At 34.3% G+C, this 13,178-nt stretch overlaps 1 protein-coding gene across 1 annotated transcript in view; it reads right to left on the reverse strand.

Annotated features, from left to right (window-relative positions):
* Window positions 1-13,178, reverse strand: part of LOC149808552 (uncharacterized) — an 84,611-nt gene that overhangs the window by 20,862 nt on the left and 50,571 nt on the right. Inside the window, exons 7-8 of the mRNA XM_089978936.1 lie at window positions 12,826-12,927; window positions 3,515-3,641 (exon numbers count right to left, since the gene is read on the reverse strand). Of these exons, the coding sequence (XP_089835062.1) occupies window positions 3,515-3,641; window positions 12,826-12,927 (229 nt within the window). The remainder of the gene's footprint in view (window positions 1-3,514; window positions 3,642-12,825; window positions 12,928-13,178) is intronic.

Raw genomic sequence — 13,178 nt, forward strand, 5'->3', positions numbered from 1 at the left:
TTGTCTTGCTTTTGACTAGGGTCTATTTTACAATGCTTTGTCGTGTCTGTGATTAGGATCCAATTTACAATGCTTCGTCGTGTCTGTAATTAGGATCCAATTTACAGTACTTTGTTCTGCCTGTAATTAGGATCCATTTTAAATTCTTTGTCCTGCTTTTGACTAGGGTCTATTTTATAATGCTTTGTCGTGTCTGTGATTAGGATCCAATTACAATCTTTGGTTCTGCCTGTGATTAGGATCCATTTTACAGTGCCTTATTTTGTCTATCATTTGGATCCAATTTACAGTGTTTTGTTCTGCTTGTAATTAGGATCCATTTTACAATGTTTTGTTCTACCTGCGACTCGGATCCAATTTGTTATACTTGCGAAAAGGATCCAATTTACCATGCTTTGTTCTGCCTATCAATAGAATTCGGTTTACAATTCTTCGTCCTACCTATGATTAGGATCCATTGTATATTGCTTTGTCCAGCTTTTAGCTAGGATCCAATTTTCAGTGCTTTGTTCTGCCTGTAATTAGAATTCATTTTACAATGCTTTGTCCTACCTATAACTAGGATCCACTTTACAATGCTTTGTCCTACCTATGATGAGGATCCACTTTACAATGCTTTGTCCTACCTATGACGAGGATCCAATTTACAATGCTTTGTCCCACCTATGACTAGGATCCAATTTACAAAGATTTGTCCTATGACTAGGATCCATTTTACAATGCTTTGTCCTACCTATGACTATGATCCATTTTACAATGCTTTGTCCTATAACTAGGATCCAATTTACAATGCTTCGTTCTACCTATGACTAGGATCCAATTTACAATGCTTTGTTCTACCTATGACGAGGATCCATTTTACAATGCTTTGTCGTACCTATGACTATGATCCATTTTACAATGCTTTGTCCTACCTATGACTATGATCCATTTTACAATGCTTTGTCCTATAACTAGGATCCAATTTACAATGCTTCGTTCTACCTATGACTAGGATCCAATTTACAATGCTTTGTCCTATCTATGACTAGGGTCTATTTACAATGCTTTGTCCTACCTATGACTAGGGTCTATTTACAATGCTTTGTCCTACCTATAACTAGGATCCATTTTACAATGCTTTGTCCTATCTATGACTAGGATCCAATTTACAATGCTTTGTTCTACCTATGATTATGATCCAATTTACAATGCTTTGTTCTACCTATGACGAGGATCCATTTTACAATGCTTTGTCGTACCTATGACTAGGATCAATTTACAACGCTTTGTCCTATCTATGACTAGGATCCAATTTACAATGCTTTGTTCTACCTATGACTAGGATCCAATTTACAATGCTTTGTTCTACCTATGACGAGGATCCATTTTACAATGCTTTGTCGTACCTATGACTAGGATCAATTTACAACGCTTTGTCCTATATATGACTAGGATCCAAGTTACAATGCTTTGTTCTACCTATGACTAGGATCCAATTTACAATGCTTTGTTCTACCTATGACTAGGATCCAATTTACAATGCTTTGTTCTACCTATAACTAGGATCCACTTTACAATGCTTTGTCCTACCTATAACTAGGATCCACTTTACAATGCTTTGTTCTACCTATGACCAGAATTCAATTTATAATGCTTTGTTCTACATATGACTAGGATCAATTTACAATGCTTTGTCCTATGATTGACTAGGATTAATTTACAATTTACAATGCTTTGTTCTACCTATGACTAGGATCCAATTTAAAATATTTTGTCCTACCTCTAACTAGGATCCACTTTACAATGCTTTGTTCTACCTATGACTAAGATCCACTTTACAATGCTTTGTCCTATCTATGATTAGGATCCAATTTAAAATGATTTGTCCTACCTATGACTAGGATCCAATTTACAATGCTTTGTCCTGCCTGTGACTGGGATTTAATTTGCAATGCATTGTCCTACCTGTAACTGGGATGCAATTTACAATGCATTGTCCTAACTATATCTGTGATCCAAATTACAATGCCTTGTCCTGTCTATGACTAGGAACCATTTACAATAATTTGTCCTACTTGTGATAGGGATCCAGTTTACAATGTTTTGTCCTACCTGTGACTGGGATCCAATTTGCAATGCTTTGTCCTGCCTATGACTAGATAATAATTTGCAATGCTTTGTCCCGCCATTTATTAGGATAAACATATCATATATGTCCAACACATGTAGATAAATAAAAATCAGAGTGATCAAATGGTGTGCATCAGCAGGAGACAAAAAAACACGTTTAGTCCGTGAAGAATTACAGACAAGATGCGTAGGGCCCGATGGGGTGGGTCCTGGATGTCCAGACCCCTCGAGCTGTAAAACACGTACACGCGCATACTTACAGTCACTTATCACTTGAAATTTGACTCTTGCTCATGTTTATTGGGTAGTATGCACACCTTGAGTAAATAAACACATAGACGTTTGCTTTGGTGCCCTTTCAAGGAAAACCAAGACCCTTACGGAAGTTTTAGAAACCACCACCGGTTCCAACACTTGACCTAATCCTTCCCTGACGTGCGTACTCCACGAAAACAAATCATAATGAAGATTAAATTTGTGACGCCACGATCAACAAGAAGAACAGTGAAAAGCTAAAATTACAGTCATGGATCTAGTGCATTTCTATGTCACGCCATATTAACTGGTTGTGGGAAGCGTTTCTTCAGTAACATTCGACTAAAAATTATCAAAAAATGCGCAAAATTTAAACATTTTAGCAATGTTAAGCCATCAGTAAGTAGACATACGTGTTCAAATATATTCATTAAATTGACAGCTTCAGTGTCAGACAAAAAAAAGGTTAGAATCAATGATATTAAGGTCTTTGTCCGAATAAGCATACGTTGTAGAATACAACTATTTCATTTATGTAAAGACATATTTGGATGCCATCTAACATTTATTTTATATATGGTGTTATGTAATTGAGGAGGAACAGCTATCAGGCCTTGTCCTATGGCATGGTGAACGAGGTAACCCCCTTTGGCCCCGCGCTTTCAGACAATGTAATGTTTTTGCTTGGGGCCCCGCGCTCATCGCTTGCTGCCTTGGGCCCCGCACATCCTAGAACCGGGCCTGACAACTATGGAAAAGATACAAACTGTTCAATTTTTCTTTTATAAATATTTAACAAATCAACAAATAGGGCGTGAAAAAAATAGATACTGGAACTATTTCATGCAAATTCACCATGCAGAGAGATGGGGTGGGGAGATATGCAGTAATTAGCAAGAGATGAAGAAATAGTTATATCAACACCATGCCATTCACATGAAACACTATGTATGACATATCAAGACCAGTGGTGAAAAATATAGTAAATGATTACACAAAGTAAATCTCAAGATGGTGCATTGTGGGACAGAAGCGTGACTAAGAATTTGTTAATTTGTTAATACGAATAAATTGTATTATTGGCTTATATATGTTGTTGTTTGCTTGTTTGTTTGCAGTTGTTATTCGGTTTTGGAGGCAGGTTTACCTTGAGATTTGTTCTGTAATTATTATAGATTGCTGCAAGGACTATACTCATGAAAATGTACAGGCAGATGATGATATATATCACAAAGAAGATGGCGAACCAATTACTCTCGTCATAGGCTGGCAACCTGAAAAGGAAACAGTAAAAACGTAAATTTAAGATTTCCTGACGAATGCATATCTAATTCAACATATCTGAAATTATAATCAATATTTTAACTATTTGTACTTCTGAAAATAATAACCGTTCGATATCAATTGATAAAACTAAGAGAATATATTCCAGTATTACAGTAGTGTGAATTAACGGCAAATGCAGTAATAAAAAGTAAGAAAAACATGATTGCTACATTATGTATATATATATGTATGTGTGTGTGTGTGTGTGTGTGTGTGTGTGTGTGTGCGCGCGCTATTAGTACGCTGTTGAAAATTAGAGTTCTTTTCCGCATTTGTCCTCATCATTAAAGTTTTGACATTCGTTTATGAAAACTTTTCAAATCATTAGCCTAGTTTATCATCATGAAGGATGATATTACCAACCTATGTTTTCCCATTTCGTCTTCTTCTTTGTCTCCTTTCATTAATATTTGCTTTTTTTTTTCATTTCATAAACTCTTAGTTTGCAAGATGAAACTGCTATCATTCTGGTTTAGTATTTATTGACGGGAGAAATATTATTAACAGATGTTATGTATATTTAATTGTGTGCTTAACGTTTGATCCTGATTGTAAGTTGTAAATAATGTAAGCAACATGTTTTCATAGCAAATATTTGTCCATTATTGTACGTTGTACATAACATCTTGACACAGCATTTGAGTTCAGACAAATATGCGTTCAGTCTCGTTTACAGACTGCATTGGAATTTTCCATTGGACAGATTCACATCTAGGTCAAGTGAAACTGTTTTTCAATAGGGAATTGATAAACAAATAATTCGTTTCTCTTTTAAGTTGAGTATGTGAGAAACCTTTATAGATGTGTTGTTATTAGAGTGGAAGTATTTATCTAAATTATTCATTAGAATTATTAGAGCAATCATTCACTTTTGGATCTTTATATACTAATTTTGATTATTGTGAACTCCTTCAAAGTCAATCTGTACACATCATTGTGTTATACCAGGACATTCAAGACTATTCGAATTAATTCCGAACATTCTATGTTTTAGGATGTAATTCACAAAATCTATGTCTCTTGAATTTTTAATTTTGTATTCAAGAGAAATTAATTTCTTATTCATTTTACTTAACTTATTTGTTTAACTTGATTCTGTTAAATATTGAAACAAAAATAATTTAAACCATCATAAACCAGGTGTCTGATTTATACTATCCACGAAACCGAAAATACACGTGTTTAAAAAAATGACAAAATTTGGAGTGTGTACTTGGCTGTCCTACATTCCTGATAAATATCTTTGCTAGTTTAAATTAAAAATAGCATATAGCTGTAACACAAAATGCTTTTCTGTCCGAATGCCGACTAAGTCACGCAATTTGCTACATACCAGGGACAAAATAACGCAGAATCAGTTTGTTATTAAGACTGCCATATCGATGTTTCTTACTGTCTGTTTTTTTTGTTTTTTTTTGGCATTTTAATTGCACATCAAAACTGAACTTACTTTTCCTACTAATCATTAAGACTAGTGTTATGAAAGTTGTACTCATGGAATAGGTTCGTACTGTCTCTGTTTAGTCTTTTGTACAACTCCCCAGCTGAAACTGTTTTTGTGAAAGAGATTTCCACGAGTATTTCAATGCTTGATTTCTTTCAATGTCTGTATCCCAGTCAACTTATCGTCACATCGGTCGGAACAGACCAAGTATTTACGGGGGTCAAGATTGTCCTATCATTTAATGTGAAGAAAATCGAATCAGAAAAGGTCACTTTTCTCTGAGATGAAAAATCAGTTATCTGCCCATCGAGCAGATTATTAGGTGAAATGATTATTACTACGAAATACGACATTTCGCAGAAGAATATAGACACAAATATATACCCTCACATGAACCCAGGTTTTCAAATAAGTCACATTGAGCTATTTACATGATATGCATTGAGAACTAGGAACTTAAAAATACAAACGTATAATGATTTGTGGGCCTCTCAACACCAAATTCGATGGCCTATCAACAAGGAGCTGTTTTTAGTAACAGTTACAATAAGATAAAGGGACCAAAAATTACAATTTAAAATGGAACCTTACACTGATTGTAAATCTGAAGGTATACATCTGACGTACAATAGTAGTAGAATAAGGTGCGAGAAGAAAATATAATAACACCCTAGCTACCATGTACAGCGAAAATTCTTTTCAAATACACAAATAAGGTTGCTTAGAATAATAGGATGTTTAAAAATCTATTACGTCTGTATACCAATGATTAATACTGTACATGGAAAACCAGATCACACACGTATGGTTCAATACGTCTTTTCAATGTAAGATCTTGGAACTCAATATTAGCATAGGCCTACTCTTTACCAAGCCGAAAGAAAGTATGTTTCAAACTACCAACCGCAGAGCAGGTAGCTCTCTGATATTCTCCAGTTTTCAGCTTGAATGTTTTAACTAGTTGTTATGTATATTTAATTTAATTGTTTGTCTGTTAGTTTTAAATTTCTCTGCTATTGTAACGTAACATATTTTGCAGTACTTGACCTTGTCCAGAACTGAGTTCAGTTATGTTTGACCTGATTGATTTTATTTATTTTTTATTTCATTGATATAAAGAACTAATAACAGCATCATTATCCTCTATGAGAAGCGAAACATTGTATCTAGAGGCTGACCTTGTTCAGTGAGAGTTTTGGCAAATAACTTTTTTTTAATCTTTCTCAGAGTAAGTACCATTAAGTTGAGTAAATTGTCATACGTGGACTACGTGATAATTTATTATGTGCCAATTGGTAAAAAACCTTTATTTTTCCAGACGAATGAACTTTTGACCCTCATCCGGGAATCTGTTTTGCGTCTTAATTAGTCTTATAACTGATGTCTTGATAAAGGTTTGTTAGTTGTGCTATAACACCTAACACTTTAAGCTGTGTTATGTTGTGACTAGTTTGGGCTTAATTTTTTCTCTCTTCAAATTATTGAATTCAAAATGATTATTTTCTCTGGAAATACAAGTGTTTGTGTTCATACACAATTCTGGGATAAAGACATTTATTGGAATTTATACTGAATTCAAACCTAGAATAATATTTCTGTGATTCAACAAGACACTGTTGACACGTCAACACTTCGCTAACTGTAATAGACGTCATCGTCTTCAAATTTCGATCTCATCGGGACTTGAACTCTGTTTAATTCAGGACTTTTAATTACTGGGACTTGTGTTTTTAATTCTTGGATTATTTTGGGGGGGATTTAATTCGCGAGACCAAAAGTTCTTTTTCTCAATTTTCACTTTGTATTCTAGGGAAATAACTCATTTGTTAAATTTTACAAAGCTTGTTGTCTACACTCTTTTCTATTACTTATTTTAAGAGCATAGACACGTAACAGAAAATTGGGCGCTCGCCCTTGGGCTACGAATAATGCTAAAATATTTCAGAAAATTTTGTTTTTGAAATTTAAATTCCGCTAGGCTCGGAAGTTTTAAATCCCAAATATTATTTCAAATTTTAGAAATCTTACGTGAATTCAACAAGCTTTTTTAGGATGTCATCAAAAGTTGAGATCATTATTTAAAATCCTATACAGGAGCAGTTAGACAGCTTGAAAAAGATGAATTACTTCAACTTGCCAGAAAATATGATCTTTCTAAGGCAAAAGGTTCTTTAAAGAAGCAAGAAATAAAAGATATTTTTGTTCAATATTTGGTAGAAAATAATGTTTTGGATAAAAGTGCGTTGGTTTCAATCAGTAGGTAATATCAGACTCTAACATAAAAGTAAAGGAATTAAAATTAAAAAATAAGATGGAATTAGAGTTAAGAAAGCTTGAACTTCAGAAAGAGGAGAAGCAAATGTAGTTAGATAAGGAGGAAAGAGAGACGACAATGCAGCTGTAGCTGAAGAAAGAGGAGTGAGAAACAAATGCAGTTACAGAAAGAAGAAAAACAAATTCAAATGCAATTGGACGACGAAGAGAGAGAGAAACAAATGTAAATTCGATTGGTAAAAGAGGAGAGGGAGAGACAGATGCAAACGTAGAGAGAGAAGGAAGAAAGAGAATATCAATTTAGATTAAGAGAATTAGAGCTGGCAAATTAAAAGCACATCCCCACTTTATATAAATATTCAATTTTTGATGCTACTAAGAATATTAGGTTAGTGCCTCTTTTTAGAGAAAAAAAGTAGACAAATATTTTCCTCATTTTGAAAAATTGCTGAAAATTCGAAATGGCAAAGGGAGCAATGGACTCTATTATTACGGAGTGCAATTTTATCCAAAGCCCGAGACAGCTATGCTTCCCTATCAGTACAGCAGAGAGCTGACTATGGTCTGGTTAAGGAAAACATCTTAAAGGGTTATGAGTTGAGGCTTATCTGCAAACATTCAGTATCTATATAAAAAGAAGCTGGAAATAATCATGTCGAATTTGCAAGAGAAAAAGAACAGGTATTTGTCAGGTGGTGCTTAGCCAAGAACGTTGATAAAGATTACGAAAATCTCAGACAACTCGTATTACTTGAAGAGTTCAAGAACTGTGTCCATAGTAACGTTAAGAATTATCTTGATGAGCATAAAGTCGAAACACTGAAAATGCTGTTCGTACTGCGGACGAGTATTCCTTAGCTCATAAGTTTCTTTTGTCAGTAAGTCTTCCACTCAGCCGTCGTCTGGTAAAAAAGTATTTCAACGTAATACGAGCTCTTGTAAATTTCAATTTGGCACAACTATTAGAAATCAGGTTTCTGAAAAGATTGGTCAGAAATCCTTATCCCTTCCTACCTATTGCATGAAGAAAGGACGCGTTATGCCTGATTGCTACAAATAAAAACAGCAACAGAATTAAGACAGACATAGTCTAAATGCTATTATTTCTAAGAGGTCAAGGTCACGGTCATGTATTGAAAGAAATACATTTGTTGGGTCTAATAAACACCAGTCTGATTTTATTATGGAGATTTTTGAACCATTCATTTCGAAGGTTTCTTTATCACTCATGGGTAATTCAGCCAATCCCATCCTTATTAACGAATTAAGGGACACGGGAGCTTATCAGAGTCTTTTATTATCAGGTACTTTTTCCTTTTTCTGAGAAGTCTTCTTCTAATGAGAGTGTTCTTATTCAAGGAGTAGAGTACGGATTTGTTAAAGCTCCTCTCCATTGTGTGATTGTGTCCTCAGACTGTCTCAGGTGCCTTAACAGTCGGAAAAGTGTATATTTTACCCATTGAGGACATTCATTTATTATTAGGCAATGACCTAGCTGGAGATAATGTTGTGGATAATCCGCTTGTAACTGAAAAGTCTTGTTCGGTTCAGAAAGCCAATCCTATTGAAAATTAATTACCTGATTTATACCAAGCTTGTGCAGTTAATAGAGCTATGGCAAAGAAGGTTCCTGAGAATGATGTTTATCAGGAAAGTATTCCTTTAGCTAAGACATGTATTGGTCAGGCTTTTGATGAGGTGACTTTATCTCCTTGCTTCAATCAATCAAAAGGTATTGATCACAGTCAAGTTCTTTTAACTACTGATTTTCTTTATTCTAATCAGTGTGACAAACGACAATCACTTGTCGTCGAACAGGAAAAAGATCCTGAGATCTCCTGTTTGTTTCAAATGGCCATTAGTGAAACTGAAGCTACAGAAGTGCCTGTTTGTTATTTCAATAAAAATGGGATCTTATGAGAAAATGGAGACCTACTGACGTACCTGCTGGTGACGAGTGATCAGTGAACTCTCAAATTGTAGTTCCAAAATCATACAAGCAGGAAATTCTTAGTCTGCCCCATGAAACTCCTTTGACTGGTCATTTAGGGATTTATAAAACTTATCACAAGATGTTGAATCACTTCTACTGGCCAAAAATTAAAAGTGATGTTTGTGAATACTGTAAATCTTATCATACTTGTCAAGTGGTAGGAAAACCCAATCAAAAGATACCTAAGTCTCATCTGTAACCTATTCATGCATTTGACAAACCATTTAGCAGAATAACGGTAGACTGAGTCGGTCCCTTACCTAAGACCAAGTCAGGTAACCAATACTCGTTGACCATAATGTGTTCGTCAACAAGATTCCTAGAGGCAACTCATTTGAGTAATATTAAAACTAAAACAATAGTAAATGCTTTGATAAAGCTTTTTACTCCGTTTGGGCTTCACACATCTGTCCAATCTGATCATGGGTTAAATTTAGGTCTGGAATTTTCCAGTCGATTATGCTTGAATTTGGCATTCAATAATTCAAGTCAAAAGTGAAATTATGGTTTGACAGAACAACAGTGGAGAGAGCATTTGAGTCTGGCACTTGAGTCTGTGATATAAATAAATTAAAGGAGTACTAGTATGCTAAGAGATAGTCTGGTTTATTATGCAATTGATTTAGTTGTACCTGTCCCACTCGGTGAAGATTTAAGCCAAAAAATGCAATCAGACTCTATTGATTTCGGAGTAACAAATCTTCGGAATTCGAAAATTATGAAATAATCTGAACCAGAAACGTTCACATTTGCAACAACAAGAAAGAAATGAACTTAAACAGTTATTACTTGAATATAAACACTTGTTTCCAGTTGTTCCTACAAAAGGAAATAAAATCTAACATGACGTTGAAATTGTAAATTCCAAACTGTGAAACAACACCCGTACAGGATGAACCCTCTCAAAGAGGAATGCTTGGAAAAAGAAATTCAGCATTTACTGGAGAATGATTTCATAAAGCCAAGTAAAGGTGACTGGAGTTCAACATTTTTACTTCTTACGAAACTAGATTAGACTTTTCGCATGCTCACTTATTATAGAAAGGTGAACAGTGTGACTAGAACTGATTGATTTCCATTACCAAGAATCGATGAATGCATTGATAAAATTGGAAATGCAAAGTACGTCACCAAATTTGACCTTCTAAATGATTTTGGCAAATTCCACTGACGGAAAGGGCAAAGAAACTTTTGGCATTTGTGACTCAAGATAGACTTTATAAATATGAAGTGATGCTGTTTGGGATAAAAGGTTCCCCAAGCACTTTTCAACGTTTAATGAACATGATCATCTCTGGTCTATATAAATGTGATGGTTACATCGATGATGTCATCATCTACAACGACACCTGGAAAGAGCATTTAGCGACAATTCGGAAATTTTTCGACAGACTGACTCACTGATGCAAGTTTGACAATTAATTTATCCAAAAGTGAATTTTGCCGTGCTTGTGTAACATTTCTAGGACATATCGTTGGACATGGACAGGTTAAACCTATAGATGCTAAGGTCAAGGCTATATCTGTATTCCCTGTGTATATCAGTAAAGAGCAACTGATGACTGGATAGTACCGGAAAGTTTGTTCCAATGTTTCCATAATTGCTGAACCCCTGACAAATTTAAAATTTATTAAGCAAGAAAACCAAGTTTCCTTGGACTGAAAACTGTCAGGAGGCTTTTGAAAAGTTAAAGGCTATACTTAAGAGTGCACCAGTTCTTACAGCTCCAAATTTCAGTCAATCATTTAAACTGTCTGTTGATGCAAGTGATGTAGGGGGTTAGAGCAGTATTGATTCAAGAAGATAAAAATGGTGTTGCTCATCTAGTGTGCTATTTTGCTAAGAAATTAAATGAGCACCAGAGAAATTATTCCACAATCGAGAAGGATTCTTTGGCTTTGATGTTGGCATTACAACACTTTGAAGCATACATTAGTTGAGTTCCTTCTCCGAATGTGGTTTTCAGTGATCACAACCCTCTTACTTTCATCGACAAGATGAGAAACAAACTTCAGAGATTATTAAGGTTGAGTTTGTTGTTACAGGTATATACTATTGACATCAGGCACATCAAGGGAAAAGATAATTTAATAGCAGATTCACTTTCACGTTTATATAAATCTATTATTTCCTGTATACATTGTATCATTCATAAGATTTCTTCTTATACTAATTTTTTATAAATCACATGTATAATTGACCTATGGTAAAAAGAAATCTTTATTATATAAGTCTTTCTTTTACTTTTATGGGGGAAGTGTTATGTATATTGCATTTAATTGTTTGTCTGTTAGTTTTAAATTTCTGTTTTATTCCATTACATGCTATTGTAATGTAATATTAATTACTGGACTTGATCTTGTCCAAAACTGAGTTTAGTTCTTTTTGACATGATTTACTTTTTTATTTTTTATTTCATTGATGTAAACAACTAATAATAACTCCATTATCCTCTGTGGGAAATGAAACATTGTATCTACTTGCTGACCTGGTTCCTAAATCAGTGAGTTTTGATAAACACCTTTTTTTAGTTCAAACCTAGAAAAATATTAATGTGATTCAACAAGAGACTGTTGACACATCAACACTTCGCTGACTATAATATACGTCATCGCCTTTACATTTTGATCTCCTCGGAACTTGAACTCAGTTTCATTTAGAACTTTTATTACTATGACTTGTGTTATTCATTATTGAATTTTTGGGGATTTAATTCGCAAAACCATAAGTTTGTTTTTTCATTTTTAACTTTATATTCTAGGGAAATAAATTATTTGTTAAATTCTACAAAGCTTGTTGTCTTCACTCTTTTCTGTTACATTTTAATAGCATAATCTCGTAACATAGTTTAAAATTAGGATCCAAAATTTACGGTGAATAAAGTATGATTTAATAAAGTATGATTTATTGTTCCAACAGCAAATAAACCACGCAATTAGTTATATATTAGAGAAGAAATAATACTAAATCCGTTTGTTGCTGAGACCAGCTTGACGAGTTTCCTTATTTCGGTTCTTGCAGTCCAACTTATTACGCTTGCTAATTATTAACACTATTGACATGAGAGTTGTAATCGTCAAATTAGTCCGAGCTGTCTGTTAGTCTTTTGCAAAGATCCACAGTTAAAACTGTTAATTGGCAATTTTCTGTAAAACCGATTCCAAAAGCACGTGACTGTATGAAGACTCCATTTATTTCGTATCTTTTATCTGGATCATCTTATCTTCACATAAATCGGAGTATACTCACTTTTTCCCTCACTAATGAACATCAGAGTTTCGATAGTAGAGCCCATATTTGTTCCGACTAATATTTACGCACTTGTTGGACGGAACAATAGTAGAATCTGACGCTATTTGTTGTGTTTTGAATTACTGTACAAAACTGAAACACTGTATCAGAATTGTCTAGAAGACTTACATGACGTCGGGGTGGTTAGCTGTTGTTACCAAAACATACAAGTCCCAGATACTGTCCAAGTAGGTCTTGAAATATGGCTGGCCATCGGCATACTTTAGGTTCCTAGAAAGAATATAGGTTTTATTTGCAAATTTATTTCATTTTCAGTTTATTTATTTTAAACATATGTTGACAGAATGTCGATCTTCTTTGAAGCAATAATACTTTAATAATGTTTTGACGAATGGTTATTCTTAATTAGCCGTTAATCAAATACTATCTCCTTAGCAATCACTGTTGAAGACGCACTTTAAAATGTCGTGTGGGGACTCATACGGCAATGATATACATTTGGAATCATAATGATCATTTTC

The sequence above is a fragment of the Sinohyriopsis cumingii genome, chromosome 1 (genome assembly GCF_028554795.1).
Source record: "Sinohyriopsis cumingii isolate HCF-2022 chromosome 1, ASM2855479v2, whole genome shotgun sequence".
NCBI classification, from domain to species: Eukaryota; Metazoa; Mollusca; class Bivalvia; order Unionida; family Unionidae; genus Sinohyriopsis; species Sinohyriopsis cumingii.